Below are 21176 nucleotides of genomic sequence, written 5' to 3' on the forward strand. Positions count from 1 at the left end.
TATTAAGTGATCATTTGTGGGGGTAGAGAGGGATAGGGATATCCATTATTTGGTTTGCCATCTCAAGAGGCCACCAGTAATGTATGACATCCTCCCTCCATTTTCTTGAGTTGGTATCAATGAATGAGACACTCTCGTGGGTGCTTCCAGCGTAAGAATAAACATGTTTTTTTTTTTTGATAATAAGAATAGGACCGAGTTTCCCTCCATCCATAGTTTAAGGGCTCCCATTCACCGAGGGGCGGGAGAGGGCAAGAATGGGTATCGGGAGGGTATTTTGGAACATACTAAAACCCTTGGAGGGGTTTGTGAACCCTAGGATGGTGGGTGAACCGTCCTCTTTGGGTGGAGGAAAACTTTGTCCATAAGAATAAACATGTTTTGAACCCCTAAAAAACATGGTTGTTGTTCGTGCGTGGCTGATTCCATTAAAATGCAACTGGGATCTCTAAAACCTGTTTTGTAATTCCCAATAATTTGGTGGAATTTTTTACCCTCCACGTATTACACATAAATTAAACTCAAGCAAATAAAACGGTTCAAAAAAAGTAAACGCCTAAAGTTAACAAAAGAAAATCCAAACAAGAAAAAATTCGTTTCAGTTCACGTGTTCATTTTGCTCTTCTCAAAACCCTAAGTCTCGTCCCAATCCTATCGTCCGGCAATCTCCACCTCCTCGGCATAATTCTTTGATGCCCGGCAATCCTCAAGTAAGCTCCCTCTCAATTCGGGTTGATGGGAATCTGCCAATAGGATTTGGTAAAGATCTGATACATATAATCAGAGTTTCAGTGTAATACCTTAGGATTTTTTCTTGGCTCTTACATGGACTATGTTGATACAGATATTTGGATCATTGGTTTACTTATGATTGATACAAATTTCTCATGTTTCTTCCTGCTGATTGGATAGGCTGTTTGTGTTGTCAATGGGTTCAAATGGGATGAATTCAAATCGGATGCTGAGAGCTTTATAAATAACTAATTTGTAGTGGAACATTGTTCTTATAAAAATCTAAAAGGGAGGTGGGGGAGATTAATGAGTTCTTCAATGGATGAAGCTGTAACTTATTTCATGAGAGTTGATAATTCCTTTTATGCATTTTCTGTCAAATGATTTTTTACCATTTGCCCTCCCATTTCACAAACCGATTAGTACTTGAACATTTCTTGTTCCAAAGTTTGTTGTTCCCCAACTGACCATGTTTGCAACTGCACACATGTCTGATGCTCTTGTTATGGAATTTGTTGTTGGCTATCAACTATAAGATATTGGTAGAGTACTTCTATCACTTATAGCTTAGCTATCTTTTATTATTCTCCTGAATTCTTGTAAGTTGCTTCAATACTATGTTGTTTCTTATTGTGGTCAATTACTTGGAACCTCTCAATTTGTTGGAAGAATACAAAACCTGCTAGACCTACTAGTACAGTGGGTTTTTTTTTTGGTCGACAGCGCTCGTAGTTGAGTTAGTTTAATCAGTAGTTCCTCTAATGTGACTTGTCTGCAATCGCTTATTCAAGCAACAAGATGTAGGTAATGATTCTCGTTTTAGTCATCACAGATGAAATTATGTTGAATTGGTTGCACTCTTTTAACTCTAGAAGTTAACACCATAGCAAGGATTGAAAATGGGTGGAGATACTTGCATGAGTAGTTTGATCAAAGTAAAGTTTTCCATACTGACCTTTTCCGTCATCTGATTTCTCCCCTATTATTTCGATACTAGGATTCCATGCATTCATCTTTTTTATGATGCTCTCAAAGGTACCCCAAATGAACTAGTAGAAGGGAAGTAGTTCTAAATTGCAGGCTAGCTCCTAATTCTTCCAATTCAGCATCCTCTTCCGCCGGAATCAATCGAATTTACTAACAATAATTTTAGCCTTGTGACTACCTTGAAATATTTTCGAACAGACCCCAATTGTTTGACTTGACCATGTTGCAAACTGAATCTGAAAAATGGGCAGCTGCAGATTGATAGCAGAAACTCCTTAAGTCAGACTGCAATTAACAACACTACATCATCCTTCTCAAAAAGGAAGGGATGCAAAGTAGGAATTCATCAATCGAAACTGAACAGCCTATAAAAGGTACAAGATAATATCAGAACATAACCAAATAGTGGCCCTGTTATAGGATAAGTTCCAACATATAGTTGCTGCCTCCAGACCAACCATTGCAAGTTGACAAATTTTATCTATAACCTTCCATTCTCAGGATGTAATACTAACGTTCCCCCCTTTACCTTGGCTTCATTCTTAGGATGTGATACTAACATCCCATTTCTTTACTTCTTGGATAAGTTAGAATGATTTTATTCAAAATATGCTTGAAAAGAGAAGCCTAAGACAAAGGGTCTTGTAAGAATCAAAACATAAAAACTCATTTACAAAGAGCAATTTACCTCCAATTTCCAAAGATGCTTCACCTATTAGTCCAGTCGATTGAACTTTGGAGTGTCTTCCTTGATGTACAAAATGCCAATACACCTTCCCCTTGAAAATTCATGCATTTCTTTCCTCCCAAAGTGGCAAACATATTGCCACTGGTATAAAGCACCTAATTCCTCTCCTTTGCAGGTTCTCCGGTCTTTAACAAATGGTGCTAGCCGCATTAAAAAATTGATCCTAATTGAGATTCCTTTCTAAGTAGTTTATGTTTCCTCCTCTCTTCGAAATATTTGGAAACTCGACTTCAAAGAGGACCTACCAAGTGTCTCACTCTGTTACCCGCTGCTTGCAGAGTTGATACTTGCTTGGCTTAGGGCGTCTCTGGTATGCTTTTTATTTTTTATTTTTGGCCCAAAAAATGTTTTTGGTTGCGTTTGGTATCGTTTATGGAGTTTGTTTCTATTTAAAAAGGATTGAAAAAAAATACAAAAACCAAACACAGGTTGAAGGTCATTTATGATTTTTTGTGGAAATCTGTTTTTCGCTATTTGTGCGCTCAACTTAAGAATTCTAATATGCACGTGTTTGCAACAGCTCTTTTTTTAGGTTAAAAAATGCAAAATGCCAACAAAGATATTAATACTTCACAAAACCCTCCTCTCTCACTGGTGGGGGACGGAAATCAAGAAGAGGATTGAAGGAGGTAGAAGAAGAAACCAGAGGGGGAGGGGAGAAATCACACAGAAGAAAGGGGACGAAGGAGACACGACAAGAGAAGGGAGTGTCCAAGAAGGGGGGGGGGGGTTTGCACACACGCACAAACTTTCTTTTCAATTCATTCTTCCTTATCCAATACCGTGGATTACAACCCTATTTAAAGAAAATAAAATCCTAACTATATGGAAACTTGCTAACAAAGAAACCGAAAGTAAAATCCTAACTATATGGAAACTTACTAACAAAGAAATCGAAAATAAAATCATACTAGATCCAGACACTCAAGCTGGTGATGGAATTGAAATCCTGTCCTGCTTAAAAAATCTTTGGGCCCCATCCAAACACTCGGGAGATAGCTCATTGTCACCAAAAGACCCCAACAATTCACTGACTAAAATATTAGTTTTCTCAAGGGCATCCCAGCAGTGCATATCACTGGAAACTATGGTTACAAGGTTCTCCCAGCCCTCTAGTTTAACCTAGCTATGGAGCGTAACAACTGCATTGGGATTTTTCTCCACAGCATAAACCTTCATCTTGAGCCCTGTTTCTTCAGCTGCATGCAATGATGCTCTAACAAGAGACCCCCTCCCTACTCCCACAACCATCAGTACAACAATATACGGGAGAAATCACACAGAAAAAAGGGGAAGAAGGAGACGCAACAAGAGAAGGGAGCGTCTAAGAAGGGGGGGGGGGGGGGTTTGCACACACGCACAAACTTTCTTTTCAGTTCATTCTTCTATATCCAATACCGTGGATTACAACCCTATTTAAAGAAAATAAAATCCTAACGATATGGAAACTTGCTAACAAAGAAACCGAAAGTAAAATCCTAACTATATGGAAACTTACTAACAAAGAAACCGAAAATAAAATTATACTAGATCCAAACACTCAAACTGGACCCGGTTCATATTGGTTTGGGTTCACAAACGGGTTCGGGTCAATTATCGAAATTGTCCTGCATCAACTCTCCCGATGTTGAGAAATACTCATCCACGAGTTTTAAAAAAGGAGAGGATCAACACCACTTGATCAACAGCTTGGATGGGGTGAACGTACGGATGTAATTGTAAAGACAAGGATGACACTCCTCAAAGTACTTCAAGGGGATGATGAATTCTATGTGCCCAACCTTAACGTTGTCAGGCGTATTCATAAGGCCATATGTGTTGCCTTCCATTGTGTTCTTGACCTCCACAGTTTCAATCTCAAGTTCCTTAGGACCCGCTTGGCTGGTCATGATCAACACAGTTGTTAAAGGGCCAAGTTCCTTGGTCTCGACCTCATAGCCCACTAATGCGAACATATTGCTTTTGACATCTTCCACATGAGTCTCAATAGCAGGAACTTCGCGGGCTGGATCTTCCTTGAAGACAGAAATTGCTGAAACTTCTTTAGTCTCATCAGCGTTGCTTCAACGTCAGGCTCTTCAGGAACTGTCCTATTAGTAGTCGGGGCAGCCATTTGCATTTCATGGTTAACTGGAAGGTTTTTCAAGACCTCTCCAATCAAACGATCCAACAGTTCAAGTCTCAAGAGCTCTTCATCCTGTGTTGATTTGTTTGTGAAATCCCATGACCATTCAGTATTGTAGTACACTGGTAACTGTCTTAAGCATGAAAATCGAATATCTAGTGTACAACAATCATCATAAATATACGCCCTTGAAGTGCATTTCTTGCTGAAACAACACTCAGGAGTGACTGATACTGGATAAGGGCTTGAGAACTAGAAGACTTATGAAATATTGTCATGATCTTTTCCACAAATCCATAAGGAGAAAATACCTAATGCAGTGCTTCCATTGTTACAGGATATAATAGGTGATGGATTGTAACCAAGAGAATTCGGTTGCATTGTATCTGAGTCCTACAATTGGGCAATTCTGGTAAATATGGTGAAGTGTAGAACATTGATGGCACAATTGTAAATACAATGGGATTTATGATATCAATGGCAGAATTGTAAATATGGGATGTTCAATTAGAAACACACAAGAAAAGAGTCAAGGGTATGGGGAGGGGTAAACTTGGAAAATAATAAAATTAAAGGAGAAAAGGAAATTAGAGAGAAAGATGGGGGTAATTCTGGAAAAATAAAGAAAACAAATAGGCAACACTTAGGGGTGAGGGTAATATGGGAAAATGGAGAAGCAATAAAAGGGAGGAACCATGACAGGGAGCGGTATACTTGGAATAAAAAGAAAATAAGGGAGGTCAGAATTAGATTAAAAGAGGAGGGCAGTTTAGGAAATAAAAATAAAGAAAGAAAAGAGAAAAGTAAGATCGTGGGTAGGGGGAATTTCCGTCTCTACTTGGTAGAGTCTGATTCTGGTTCGAGACCAGAGAGGAAGAATGGAGGAAGGCGCTGCAAGGAAGGAGGGGCTTCACGACTTCGAGGGATGGCGGTAATGCGAGGGAGCCAGGTGGGGAGTTGAATCGCGAGAACTTCTGAAACAGGTATGTAACTTTTTGTTTTTTTTTGGCTGTCTGCGTTGTATCTCGCTGCTCTTCTTCTCTCTGCACTCTTTTTTTTTGGTTTGCTGTTACAGCGAGGAAGAAAGGAAAGGGAAGGTGGGCTGGGTTCTACTAAGAGGATGGAACGAAGGGAATGCGTGGTCGCTGGAGTCGAAGGACAGGGAAAGGGGCAGGGTTGCAGCGGGAGATGGGAAAGAGAGGGTTGCTGTGGGAAGGGGACAAAAGAATTTTTTTTTTTTTGGGTGGGAATAGCAGGGGTTCTTGCGGTTGGGGTTTCAGTGGAGTTGAAAGAGAGAAAGAACGGTAGGGGTGCTGTAGAAGATGGAGATTGCTGTAACGGTAGAACAGCAATGGGAAAAATAGAAAAAGAAGGAGAAGAGATGGGGTTACTGTTACCATAGAACAGTAATGGGAAAGGAAGTTTGGGAAGAAGGAAAAAGAGATGAGAGAGATTGAAGGGAAGGAGATGGATCTTTGCTTTGATACCAAATTCGTGGGGGACAGAAATCAAGAAGAGGATTGAAGGAGGTAGAAGAAGAAACCAGCGGGGGAGGGGAGAAATCACACAGAAGAAAGGGGACGAAGGAGACACGACAAGAGAAGGGAGTGTCCAAGAAGGGGGGGGGGGGGGTTGCACACACGCACAAACTTTCTTTTCAATTCATTCTGCCATATCCAATACCGTGGATTACAACCCTATTTAAAGAAAATAAAATCCTAACTATATGGAAACTTGCTAACAAAGAAACCGAAAGTAAAATCCTAACTATATGGAAACTTACTAACAAAGGAACCGAAAATAAAATCCTACTAGATCCAAACACTCAACTGGACACGGTTCATCTTGGTTTGGGTTCACAAACAGGTTCGGGTCAATCCATCGAAATTGTCTTGCATCACTCACTCTCTCTCGTCCCTCATCTCTCACCCCTCTTTTCTTCTCGTTCCAACCCTAAACTCAACTCTCTGCCGCCTCCGATTTCCCTCCATTACAGCTCCATCTGACTGTGTGTGTGTGTGTGGACGATTTGGGGGTTTTCTGTTGTTTTTTTTTTTAATGATTTTGATTCGTATGAAAGTTAAGAAATTCTAAGAGTCAGAGTAGCCTTGAATCTGACTGCTTCCATGAACTTTGTCTTGGAATTGATGGTGGATATATCTCTGCTGGGATTTCAATGCCACCGTTTAGCCTCCTAGGTCTTGCTAGAGGTTCTTGGTTTATATCACCATTGGATTCAGATTTCTGATCGCCAATATCCATCGGAGTGCCTCCTTCATTACACGTTGCATCTCCTTCCTTTTGATCCTTGGCAGTCCTTTCTCCACTACGCTTAGCTGGGGCAGCAACGTTATGAATTTCCTCAACTGTCTGGGTAGTTATGGGCGATGAAAAGGCTTGCCGCCTTGGGGTTGAAGTTTTAATGGGGCCAGCTTGTTTGATATCCTCCAAATTAAGAAACATTGTCTGCCTGCTATGTTTTTTCCCCAGCATTGCTTCCTTGTGTTGGTCAAGCGTGTGCCTCTTTCCAGGATTACTCCCACATTTAAGTGCATGACTTGCTTCAATTCCTTTAACTTCCTTTTTATTCACAACCAAGGAAAACTCCTCCTGTCCATCCACGATTACATCCCCTTTGGCATTACTCTCTATTCCGGCTATTGTTACTCGTCCGTCCAGATGACTCCAGATCCAATCTTGAAGAAGCATGACTATAGTTCTCATCCTTGGTTATATTTGTGAAGAATCCCAACAGAGGTATATCCACCATCTGTTTGGGGGTTTTCTGTTGTTCTTATTTTATGGTTTTGATTCCTATGAAAGTTAAGAAATTCTAAGAGTCAGAGTAGCAATTACCTCTCTCTGTAATTATTCCTGCAATCAGAAAATAATTCCTCTTTGAAAAGTTATAAAAATCATTTTGCACATAGGTATACCAAACCTATTTCTTAGTACACAATCTATTATGTCTATTGGTTACCAAACGATTTTTATGTTTTGACCAAAAATGGTTTTCACAAATGATTTTTGTTAAATACGCAAAAATAAAAAATACAAATGATACCAAAGATAGCCTTAGCCGCTAAGATGTTCCGTTAGGTTGTTAAGTGGGTAGAAATCCCGGTCATTTAACTGTCATTCCATTTATAAGTGTTGGAATATGTAATCCAGAATACCGTGGGGGTATTCTGGCCCTTTTGGGGGTAGTTTAATTCTTATATTATTAGGATTAAGTTGCTGCTCTTATAGAGTCAGTAGTTAGGGGTAATTATGTCTATTTCAGTCCCTTTGTTACTTTCTCCTCTATTATAAATAAATGGGCTTACCTATCAATGAATCTAAGTCATTATTTTCTCTCATTCTCTCTTTCTAACCCACGGTTCTGCCAACATGGTATTAGAGCAGGTCTAATCTAGGTTAGAAAAAAAAAAACCCTTCTTCTCTTCAATCGACTTCTCCCTCCTTTCTGTCTTTCTCGGTTTCACCTTCTTTTGGTTTTCTTCTTCTCATCCTTATAAGGGGGCAACACTAATGAGGTAAAACCTAAACCAATGATTTAGTTGCTGCCCTCCTCCATCCTATCTATTTTTTCCATTAAAATTCTGCTGGAACAATCTCTGCGATTTGAAGGTCTCCAGTTATTCTTGAAGATCAGATTTCTATCACTAAAGAAGGCTGAGCCTCCATTGTTGGAGTCTCCCATGCACCCTTTTCCAGCACCTTTCTACCCTATTCCACTGTCCTCTTTCCCCTTTTTTTTCATTCTCCAGCTTTCATTAACCATTCCAGCCCCCATACCCAATCGATCTCAACTTGTCAGGGTTTTTTTTCAAAACCTTGACTCCAATTGATTTTTGGGTTTCTCCTTTCAGATGCAGCTGATTTTTTGGGGGGTGATTCTCTACTACTATAAGCCCCACTCGAACTAAGTTTTGACCTTTTCTGATGACTAGATTAGTTTTTACAGCTAAACTTTCTTAACTTTCTAATTTGGTTACCTGCTAAAAACCCTGACAAAACCCTGACTCCAATCGAATTTAGGGTTACAGGTCTTAACTTTTGCTGATTTTTGGAGGGTTGATTACTTCCATTACTAGGATCACTCGAATTCAATCTTGCATCTATCCAAGTTTTCTAGAAGACCCCTACCCCTATCGATCTCTAGCTTTCAGGGTTTTCCAAAACCTTGCATTAATCGATTTTTTAAGTTAGGGTTACCTGCTGCTTCTGGAGTTTTTTAGAGGTGTTTCTACTATCAAGAGAGGCAATCTACTTCAATTATTCATGACTTGAAGAAGAATTTTACCTAAGATAGCTGCTGCCCTATTTTTTGTACACTTTTTGGTGTTTCTCCCACTTGAAGATCAAGTCTCAAACCCTACAAGAGATTGGGTGTTCGTATTGGAGATCCATTCAAGCAGCTGTGGATAGCATCTATGCCAAGACATCATCAATTTTTTGAAGCCCCCTTCTCTACAATCGATCTCAACTTTCAGGGTTTTTGATCTTAGGGGAAGGGATGTCCTATCTTGCTGATTTTTTGAGGAGTGTTTAATCATCATCAGAGGAGTACTCGACCTAAGTTTCAGTATCATTCATGGAGTTTTTTTAACAAAACTCAGGTTTCATCCTTATGGTCACCTTCTACATCAATCAACCTATTTATTTTCTAGTTCCTATGTGGCTGGCTGCATTACTTTCTATTGGATTTGTTGAGTTATTATCTTATACTTGTTGGTTCTATTGAGCTTTACTACATACCTTGCTGGTTCTATTGATTGGCTTCTGTAAACATGATTGGTTAACTTGTTACTGCTGCCTTTATGTGGAATGCTGCTGCCCTGTTTTTGAGACTGAGTATCCTATCATTGGAGATCGAATTTCTTTCACATTGTTGAAGAGTCAGATCTAGTACCCTGGAGATTGGTTTCTATTTAGGATTACAACAGTTTGTTCCATGCTTATTGGTTGCAACTGCGAATCTATTTAGTTGTGTGAAGCTTTTCTACAAGTTTATATCTAGTTTACTTTGAGAGCTTGATCTTAGCATTGTTCACGAATTCAGATCTGATCCAAGTTTTTTTGAAGTTTATTACATCAATTCTGCCCAAATATCTTTGTCAGTTCTATTTAGCATGTGGGAGTTTACAAATTAGAGTTTAGCACAATGGTTCTTCCTTGTATGAAGATCGATCAAGTTTTGAAGAATGGTGCCTTCTCCTTATAACAAACCAGACCTGTTTTTTTTATTTAATTCAGATCTGATCATTGGAGATTGGTGTTTCAGAGTTAGTTTGATCGATTGAAGAAGGTTGAAGATTACTGTGTGTTGTTTTTTGTCCATGGTTCTTTATCCCACAATCCTTTCTCCTTAGACATCTCCCATACCATACCTTTGGTATTTACCAATAACCACTTTGGAAGTTTATGGTATAATCTACTTTGCCATTACTTCCTCTTTTCCATTACCCATAGCACCTTTGGAGAACTTTGGAAGGTTATCCTCGTACTATCTCATTCATCATCTCTGTTATGTCTACGTGTACTACTACACGTGAGGGGGAGATTATCTACAGTACACCTGCAACCATTGCAGAACGCAGAAATTGTAGGAACACTTGGTGCAAAACATAGAATACCAGTGTTTCCACCATTGCCATTGGGTATAATTTGTTATTGGGTTGAGTTTGCCGTAAGGGGGAGATTGAAGTATTAAAGTATTGAAGATATTTAGTTGTTGCCTTGCTATTTAAGGATTTGTTGCCTACCTATATGAGGATTTACAGTTGGGTTGATTATTTCCGCTGCCTAATTCAGTTTATTCCGCTGCTTGCTGCCAAAGTCTTTCACTTCAAGATTTTATGTCATTATGACAATCTAAGATTCATCACTGGACAACTATTGAAGATTGGTGAAAGTTTGCTGATCAAGTCTGCCGATCAAGTCTGCCTAGGTTTTGAAGATCTATTTTTCAAGTTCTTGAAGGTTTATTTGGGAGCTTCATTCATCTGTCAAGCTGGACTCTGCTGCAACTTAGTTTCTTCTCGTTTTGTTCAAGTTGGGCATTAGTGTCTTGTATGCGCCAACTTGAGGGGGAGTGTTAGCATTATTATGGAGTTTTTTTTCTTATTAGTTCAAGCTGGAGTTTCTTTTTTACTTATATGTATAATCCAGCTTGAGGGAGAGTGTTGGAATATGTAATCCAGAATACCGTGGGGGTATTCTGGTCCTTTTGGGGGTAGTTTAATTCTTATATTATTAGGATTAAGTTGCTGCTTTTATAGAGTCAGTTAGTTAGGGGTAATTATATCTATTTCAGTCCCTGTGTAACTTTCCCTCGGGGCTTACCTATCAATGAATCTAAGTCATTATTTTCTCTCATTCTCTCTTTCTAACCAACGGTTTTGCCAACAGTAAGCTTAGTCGGTGTGGTGTCATTGACATAGGTGAGCCTTATGGGAAGCATGTAAGGTTGCAATTTGACAAAGACCACGGCTTCCTCTGTTCTGCTCTGTCACCATCATGGAAGCATCCGCCACTCGAACAAACCTAACTGTATAGCAAAGGAAGTGATGCGACAAACACCCTTCAATCTCCGTCACCTCTGACCATGGAGGAAGTGCTCCCATAGTACAAGATCTTGGTTAGAACTTGTAAAAATTTCGGTTTCGTGAAGTCTCGAGACGAGGCAATAGGCGATACAAAATTTGTGCAAGATCTCGGTCGAGGTTTCAGGTTACATCTTGATCTCGAGTCGAACCAGACCAAATCAAGGCTATAGAAAGGCACTGTCTCAGTGATATTTGAGTGTTGAAATCTCACCTCTCTCGCTCTGTTGTGAAGGAAAAACACCTCCAAGTGAGAGTTTTGGTCCTTTTTTTGGCAAATTTCACATCAACTGAAGATTAAAGTTTGGAGATTCAGGATTGAAGCTTCAACATCAAGAGAGGGAGCTGCATTGCATCTCAAGAATAGTCTTAGGTAAAAATAATACCTAAATGGTAGGAATTGTCACGAGCTTGATACAACAACAACAACAACAACATGGTCGTTTTGATGATCCAACCTGACACTCGTTTCAGTACTTGCTACTCTCAAATGGTAGGACTTGTTACACACTTACATTAGTATTTGTTTAATCTATTCATAATCACCATGTATGATTATGAATATGATGCCTAATGCTTAAATGATTTATAGTTTGATGCTTTTTAATTCCTAATGCTTAATTAAGTTGTTTTACACCTCTACCTTAATTATATTTGTTCTAAATATTGTGTGGAATAACCTAGGGTAGAGCTCACCTACGCTGTAGACTACCAACCTAGGGTCTAAAGTCAAAGGGCCATTTTGGATTTGAATTTGAAAAAACTAATGTTTCCATTGTGTTTAGAAGCCCTATTATAGGGTGGATGTCAAGTTTCAGGACCTATCTTGGCCATATGGCCCTCGAAACCCACCACCGAGTCAAGAAGGGAAAAAATACACCAACTCGCCGATATCTCACCTCATCTCTAGAGCCTCCGAGCAACCTCATCTCTAACCTCTTATTTTCCTTGCTCCACCGAGCAAGCTTTAATGGCACTTCCTCCTAGCTCTACTCCCACCACTGACGTGGTGGCCGCCCCCTTACCTTCTTCTTCTACCTGTGGCCCTCATGGTTCTCACCATTACCTCTCGATCAAGCTCTCTTCTAAGAATTTCGTATATTGGAAAACCCAGATCTTAAGGGGCAGTGTCTTTTTGGCTATATCTCAGGCACCAAACCGTGCCCTACCGATCCTACTCTGGCTGAAACATGGATGGAATAGGATGCTGCTATCATGAGCATATTGATTGCTTCACTCTCCGATGAAGCTCTCCCTCTCGCTGTCGACAAAAGTACCGGCAAGGAAATCTTGGATGCACTCTTTGCTAGCATGTCTCACCGAGATCTCGGTAAAACTCGGTTTCGTGGCCTGGCAAAACCAGGGGCGAAACCGAGACCTAGAACCTTGAGTGTTCCTCGTTTGATTCCCAAGAGGAGTTGAATTCTGATCGGCATTTTCAAGAGCGCCTTCTTCTATTTCCATACTGAGAGAAGCCTTGAACTCAGTAGCCATTGTATGCTAGTTGTGTGATGTCTATTTACGGAATGTGAATGCAGAATGGGCTTCTCAATGCATTCCAGAACGAGCCTCGTTCTTGGATGCATTCCAGGTTTGAGAATGGGAATGTATACCAAGCAGTATTTTTTACATTCCAGAATGCATTCTGACAATGCGTTCCAAACGTAGCCTACGTGTATTATTATCCGTGAAATGAAAGGGATTTTGATTCAAAAAAATGGACAATGTAATTTGATGAATAGTACCAAGATTGGTATGAGTGGATTGCCAATTTGACACTTTATGTATGAGCTATACTTTTCTTCCCTTTGTAATGTCAATGAATGAAATTGGAATTTGACAGACAAGATAAGATGAACTGAGAACACTCACACACACACACACACGTATATGCACACCACAAATGTTGCATGATATACCTTATGGTTTTTAACGATCTGCAGGAAGAAGGTAGAATGGTGAGACGAAAAGACCGATTTTGGGAGTATGCTGAGGATTTAAAGGGGCGGTTTTTATGCAAATTTTGTCAGAAGGAGTATCCTGGGGGAATTGCACGAGTCAAATCTCATTTGTCTCAACAAAGAGGCCGTGATATTGCAATTTGTGACAAAGTTTCGGATGATGTCCAAGCTCTAGCTCTCCTTGCGATTGGTCCTAACAAGAAGAGTAAGGTTGCATCTTCAACAAAAACAGAGAGAAGTGGAATTGGTTCATCAATCCCTAATGCTTCAATGAGTCCACATCAAGTACCCCTGCTGAGAATATGTGAAAAGAAAGACACTGAGTCAGTTGACAAAGATCTTTTTGAATTCTTTCTCACGAATAACATTTCACTGAATGATGTTGAATCTCCGTCATTTGTTAAAATGATCAATTCTATTACTAGTTATGGTTCCAGTTACTATCCACCCAGTTATTCAACTCTTTGCACAGAATTGATACCAAGGGCAAGGAAAGAGATTGAGAAATATGTCTCTACAGTTAAGGAATCTTGGACTCTCAATGGATGCACTTTGATGTCAAGCATTTGGACTGATATGAGCGGTTGTTCTTTCATTAATGTGGTTGCATATTCTCCAAAAGGAGCTGTTTTTTTAAATTCATTTGAAAGATCAGCTAAGAAAAAAACAGATTCCTTTCTTAGAGACATATTTAAGTCTGTTATGGATGAGATTGGACCAGAAAATGTTGTGCAGATTGTCTTGAATGATACTTCTAATTATGAATCTGTTGGTGATTTTGTTACGGAGAAGTACTCGCACATCTACAAAATGCAATGTGTCACACATGGAATACAAATGCTTTTAATGGATATTTACGAAGAAGTTGAATGGATAAAAGGTGTTTTTGACGATGCAAAATTGGTGGTTGATTGCATATTCAAGCACAAAATCATTTTGAAGCTAATGGGGGATATGGCTAACAAGGAGTTGAAAAGGCCTTATAAGACTGAATTTTTCTCCTACTTTTTAATGCTTCAATCAATCTTAGACGTTGAAGAAAATTTGCGGTTGATGATTGCGTCACCTGAGTGGAAAGACCTGAATTCTGATGATACTTCACTGGCAGGAAAAGTTGCTCCAACAATTCAAAGTGAAGCCTTCTGGAGTCGAGGAAAGGATGTTATATCAGTTTTAGATCCACTTATTAAAGTGTTACGTTTGGTTAATGGTGAGGAGTTGACTACAGGTTACTTGTTTGAGGCAATGGAAAGGGCAAGGAAAGTGATTGAACAATGTTGTAATAATGATCCACCAAAGTATTCAAGGTTATTGGAATTGTTTGATACAAGGCGGAATGGGCAGATACTTCACAAGGTTCATGCAGCTGCCGCATATCTTAACCCATCTCTTATGTATGATGGGAAGATCAGATATGAGGACATTGATGTAAGAGATGGTTTAAACTATATTGTGGAGACCATGATTTCTAAGGATGAGAGGAATGATTTTGTTACACAGTTATTACTTTACAATGGGAAAAGTCCAAAAGTTTTCGACACTATTGCATTATCCATGTTGACGAACGTTCATCCTCGTAAGTTTTAAACCTCTTTATTTTATCTTTCAACACAATTTAAATATGGTGTCTTAATTTTTTTTCTTCATGTGCAGGAATTTGGTGGGAATTCAATTGTGTTTCAGTTCCTTTACTTCAAAAGGTTGCCATCCGAATTTTGAGCCAACCATGTAGTTCTTGGGTATGTGAACTAAATTGGAGTGCCTTTGAAGCAGCAGAAATAAAGAAAACTAACAAGACACCAAATATTTCAGACGATGTGGTTTTTATAAGGATTAATAGGAAGATGAAGGCTAAGTTTACAGATCCTGAAAGGAAACAAATTGAGGCTATTGATCTAGAGAACCTTCCGGAGCTTGCCAAAGGCACCATTGATTGCCTGGAGGAGTTTGAACATGAAGCAGGTGATACCTGATGTCCAAAGACAATGCTTGGTATAAGATTGCCTACTTCATAACCTGCCAACAATTCCATTTGACTCTATTCTCTAGAGTGTATAGTTGTGTATTAATTGGATATCTTTTTTGATTACATTGGGCCACTTGATACATGGGTAATATTTCTTGCTATGCTTTGTTTGCTCATATTCAACTGTTTTTGTCGCGTGGTTAAATTTTGCTGTATGCTTTATTGGTGCAGATTCAAGGTTCACTCAAAAGTACATGCGCAGGAGGAAGAACCAGCCCAATAACCAGACCTGAAGTCCTATATGGTTCAGCACTTGGGTCAAGTTTTTGGACTGGTCTTAAACTGAACACACGGTTCAGGCTTTGGTTTAGGCCTTTTAGTTCTATGCAATGGGTTTTTTTTTTTAAGTTGTATTTCTTTCTTAATTTATTATTTTTAGAAGGCTGGACAGGTGTCATTAATCCCACCTCTTTGTTAAGTTCTTCTAGATAGTTTCTATTTCTTGAGTTTCAATTTTAAGAGAACTTGGGTTGTAAGGAACTCCTCCACACATGGAAGGTTCCCTGTTCTATTTTCTTAAAATTAGAATAATTTAACATAAGGGTGGAATTAATGCCACCTGCCCAGCTTTCTAGGAACAATAAAGTAAAGAAAAAAAAATTAAAACAATTTTAGGCCTTGTAGAAACAATGAAGAAAAAAGTTAGAATAACTTAACAGGGGGTTGGAATTAATGTTACCTGTCCAGCCTTCTAGGAACAATAAAGTTAAAAAGAAAAAAACTTAAAACAATTTTAAGGAAATAGAACAATAGGGAACTTCCCATGCGTGGAGGGGTTCCTTACAACCCAAGTTCTCGTAAAATAGAAACTCTAAGAATTAGAAATAGGGAACCTCCCATGTGTGGATGGGTTTCTTAAAACCCAAGTTCTCTTAAAATAGAAACGGTCTAACCTGTCTAGCCTTCTAGAAACAATAAAGTAAAAAGTAAATACAACTTAAACAAACTCCACACATTGCACTAAAAGACCTGAACCAAAGCCTGATCTGTGGGTTCAGTTTAAGACAAAAAACTTGGACCAAAGTGTTGAACCATATGGTACTTCAGGTCTGGTTATTAGGCTTGTTCTTCCTCCTGCGCATGTACTTTTGTGTGAACCTTGGATCTGCAACATTTATATTTTCTAATTGAATGTTAATAATTGAATTGTATCAGTGAAGTTGATGTATGCATTAATTTTTGGTTGTAGATTTTGAAAGTGAAACCTAGACTCAACATTTTTCTTATCTTTTCTGCATGTAAGCTTGGTTTGATGGACCCAAGTGCTTCTGCTTTTCCCCTAAGTTTGTTATTAAGTTAAAATTGCACTCTACATCTGGTCCAAATTTTGCTTTATGATAAAACGTGAATCACGGAAAATTATGATGCATGCTTTTAACTTTTTGTACCTGCTGTTTTAGGGTTATGTTCAAATTCAAGAATCAACCAAAGTATATGGACCATTACTGTTGTGCTTGACTACATGTAGCATTTGAATTCATGAATTAACCAAGGGCTACGGACCAATATTGTTGTACATGACTACATTTAGATTTTGTTCTTAAAATGACTGCCTGTTTTATCCAGTGTCAGGACTCAGGTGTTACTGAAATAAGAAGGTTAGAATTATTAGCATGTTTGAAAACACACTGGCCACAATTCGTCTGAGTTGAGCAAATCTTAGGCAGAATCAGCTATGCATTGCTGTTGCTCATGTTGAGCATCCAGCTATACATTGTACAGGAAAGAGGAAGGGTTGTTTATGGTGGATTGTAGGGCGCTGTATGTGGATATAAAGGTTGAGATATATGTTGTGGTCCGGTGGGTTAACTGCTAATCCAACTATTTTATTCTATCAAGGGGAATGACTTGACTGTTGGTAGTTGGGATGAGATTAGTCAGCTTGTAACCTAAAAACCTGGTGCTTGGGTACGGTATTCCCTAGGTGTGAAAAAAGGGTTGCATCAGGCATCTGGTGGATTGAAGCAGGTTGTGTCAACAAACACCAGTCCTAACACACAGTTGATTCAGATGGGGTCTGGGTTGTTAAAGTAAAACCTTTTAAAGAACCAGGTAGCTTGGTGGTTTTGGTCCAGAATCCCTACCTCCAATCTAATACATATATCCTAAGCATGAGGGACAGTTTGCTGGTTGAATGCAAGAGGCAAGAGTCAAATGATCCTTGCAGATTGCTGCAGCCAAGTTGGATGAAGTTCACCTGGTGCCTTTCCTTGACTGGAAAGTTTGCATCCAATCACTCTACGACATTGTGAGAAAATTGTATACCTTTATTGAAGAACATTTTGGCAAAGTATGCCATGGGACGTGTGAACTAGGTCAACTATAGGTATGGATCTCCCTTCTATATGACTGCAAAACCCTCTTGTTGCTGCAGGCTTTGGAGCTCACAATGGCAGAATCAAAAAGCTTTCCCCTGTAAAATGTGCATGAAGTAAGCATGTGCTTCAGTTAGAAATTTTTTTTTTTTTGGGTAAGCTTCAGTTAGAAAATTACAACAGGATTATTGTTATTTTGCAGTAATTGTGCCACTGTCTCCATAGTTGTAAGGATCCCTTCATTTTCTGGTTTGGAATTGATCGATAATTTGATTGTGTCATCCTTTAGAATACTTCTTCCATATTAGAGTACTCTTTTCGTATTGTTCTGAGAGTTGATTAGGTATTGTCATCATTATCACTTTGTTTTGTGGCAAAATCAAAATGGACAGGTGAGGGTGGGCCCAGGTGATAGATGAGTCCATTCCCAACTCACTGGTCAAGTTTCATCTTGAAACGAGTGGAAGCGCTAAAAATGAGTTTAATGCAAGTTCTGGTGCACTTTATGCTATTGTTTTGGGATGAAACTAGACCAGGGAGATGAGTGCAGATTCCCTTTATCACAAGGACTCACCCTCATACATTTACCATGTACAAAGGGAGTGTATAAATTAGTGACAATGACAAACCATCTCCAGTCCTTGTTACATTTGATTTTGTTTGTTCGAAAACATTTGGAAAAATTTGGTGCATCTTCAACAAAACAAAACTCTTGTATGCAGTTTAAGGGGTACATAGAATTCTGAGACATGCTGGAACACAAACCAATCTGCATAGGAATGACAGAAGTGGGAAATTCATATTTCTGAATTTTGTGCACAACTTTGATAAGTAATACAAGTTAGTCTTTCAAACTTCCCTGGTAAGCAAAAAACACCTCTTCAAGTTTTAGTTATTGTGTGATAAATCCGAACTGGATTGTCAATTGAACGAGGTGATCTTACAACCATCATGGCTCTGGGCAGTATCCTGTTGGGGATCTTTATCGTCTCAAGTGCAGTCTACGTGGTGCACAACACTTGAGAGGATAAAAATCCATCACTCTCCTTGTGTGGTGCACTGTCTGATGCATGTGGGTCCATGTATATAGAACATGAAACGCATCTCACCTCATTGGTGAAGTTTCAGTACCCAATCAAAGAAAGAAGCGGTTCAAAAGTTAGTTCAAACTTCATAGTCAAGAAATTCAATGAATGCCACAAGATTTTATTATAATAAAGGGATTGAGTTCTTTGTTCGGGAGTGTGGCGTACATTAGCGCTCCCTGAGTCTTATCCCTCTCCTCCCACAAGAGGAAGTAGATATGTCATTTTAAGATATAAATGTGAGTGCTCTTATGCTATGTGTATCAAACCGGATCATTAGAGGAGTCTTGCATGGTAGACCATTTGTTGTATATTTGCACAAGGATCTCTCATTATTGGTACTCTAGTCTCCAAACTTAAGAGGTCGTCACAGTTTAAGGTGTATGTTGTGTGTTTTGGTGTACTAAAGGTTAATGCTAATACTAGCTAATTACCAGTGTATTGGATTCATGACATTCATCTGTAGATGAGAGATATTCTCAATTAGGAATCCACTTCCCAAACAAAGAGAATAAGTGAGAATTTGTTGGCTATGATTGGATAAAATTATGAGCTCAATGGTAATTTAGTGAAGTGTCTATAAATCGATTTTAAATTTTATTATTTATATAGTTACAAAGTGATATTCTATAGTTGCACAATGTGATAATCATATATCATAGATCTGAAAATATGATGTTAGAACTACTATTTATAGCTTATATCTTGAGAAAATATTGATATTCTATGGTTTTCTCTTCTCTTAGAGAAGAAAAGAGAAGTGTGCAAATTATTGAGATCTCTAGACGGTCTCAAGCGTGCTTTAGGATACGAAACATCCGGTTTGATCAAACGGTCAAATTAATCTGGTTATCTGGTTATGATCAGTAAGTGGATGGATTATGATACTTCTATTGTTGAATCAGGATCAACTAGGATAGAAATAAAGCTTTGGGTTGAACTCTGCTTTAGTGTCAAGGTAATGGCAATGAATAGTTATAGAGTCCTGGGAAAGACTAGAAGAATGGGACCTATTTGAGTGGGAGTATAGTATTTTTCTTCTCATATATGATCTTGATTTTGCCACTTACATCCTTAAATCTAAACTATGAGAGATCACATTAAAGGATGTTAGGCTTATTTTGATTGTATGGACAATAATCTGGTCATATGGTAAGTTTCAATGAAAAGAAATGTTCTTTTCAAGCATAGCATGTTTCTTCCAATCTAAACATCCTCCGAGGATGTTGAAACTATGAAAATAATTTTTTAAGCTATGATCTTGAAAATCTTTAATATGCCATGAATTTATGAGACTAGATATTTGTTATGTGATTGAAATTGTAAATCTGAAATAAAAGAGATGGATTGCTCACATGTTTGTTCTCAAATAGTTGAGAACAATGCAGGATGCAAGAAGTTTTCAATCCTAAGTAATACCAGTTTATAAAATAAATGATGAAGTTGATAGAAATCCATATTGATTATGAATTTTCATTTAAGGAGGTGGTGATAATGTTTGAAATGTTCCAAGCAGGAATGGACTGTAGATAGCTAGAGTGTTTAGTTAAGATGTGTTCTTGACTAAACAGGAAATAATTCTTATGTTTGTATAACAACCTATTGCCTTGCCTGGTTACATGATAATAAGGGGGTTTTATGTATGCATAGAAGTTAAAATATTCATTTTGTTAGAGGATTAATCTAATAATTTGATGAGATTGACTCAAGGAATAATCACTCAGATCTCTTCATTAAGAGACAGGTATAAGAAAAGACATGTTGAGAACGTTTGATTTTGATTTACTAGTAGGAGATTGTTGGATATGTGTGTCCATCAAACTCAATATTAATGTTTTAATAGATAATAATTCTCATCATGTTGGATGGTTTAGGTCTCAAGGTTAGTCCTTTAAATTGCTCACAACTAGGGACTGAACTAGACCTTTAGTTCATAAGGTTGTTACACTGTATATTTTCTAGAGAATGAAATTCCGAAAATATAAATGTGAGTATTCATACGCTGTGTATCAAATTGGATCACTATGGGAGTACTGATACTTGTTATCTTTTTGACTCTCATGTTTATTTGCCCTCGTAATTTATAAAAATTTGTTTTTTCTCATAAAAAAAATAATTTGGATCATTATGGGAGTCTTACATTGTTGATAGTCTATTGTATATTTGCACACGACTCTCATCATTGGTACTTGGTCTCTAGACCTAAGAGGCCGTCACCATTGCAGGTAGGCATTGTGTGTTTTAATGTACCAAATGTTATGCCAACACTGACTAATTACTTTTGCATTGGATTCACAACGTTAATCTGTGAATGAGAGAGATTCCCAATAAAGAATCCACTTCTTGAACATGGAGAATATCAAGTGGGAATCCTTTGACTGTGATTGGACAAAATTCTTAGCTCGATGGTAACTTAGTAAAGTATTTACAAATTGATTTTAAATAGTATTACTATTTAAATAGTTATATTTAAACAAGGGCAAGAGATCACTACCTGATCGCGTGGCCCCTGCATCAGCATAGGGGCCAATGAGAGCACGCATAGGGGTATCAACATGGATGAGATTTTTTATTTCACAAGGGTGGGAT

At 38.4% G+C, this 21176-nt stretch overlaps 1 protein-coding gene across 2 annotated transcripts; it reads left to right on the forward strand.

Moving 5' to 3' along the window:
- The first annotated feature begins 1148 nt into the window (after positions 1-1148).
- LOC122654171 lies at positions 1149-16849 on the forward strand. Of its 2 annotated transcripts, none has more exons than XM_043848153.1 (4): positions 1149-1274; positions 13145-14737; positions 14815-15123; positions 16803-16849. In XM_043848153.1, the coding sequence occupies exons 2-4, from the start codon at positions 13156-13158 to the stop codon at positions 16832-16834; spliced, it is 1923 nt and encodes a 640-aa protein (XP_043704088.1). In that variant the 5' UTR covers positions 1149-1274; positions 13145-13155; the 3' UTR covers positions 16835-16849. The 2 variants fall into 2 exon arrangements, with proteins under 2 accessions (XP_043704088.1, XP_043704087.1); XM_043848152.1 differs by lacking the exon at positions 16803-16849 and adding an exon at positions 15359-15435.
- The last annotated feature ends 4327 nt before the right edge of the window (positions 16850-21176 follow it).

Source organism: Telopea speciosissima, chromosome 3 (genome assembly GCF_018873765.1).
Source record: "Telopea speciosissima isolate NSW1024214 ecotype Mountain lineage chromosome 3, Tspe_v1, whole genome shotgun sequence".
Lineage (NCBI taxonomy): Eukaryota > Viridiplantae > Streptophyta > Magnoliopsida > Proteales > Proteaceae > Telopea > Telopea speciosissima.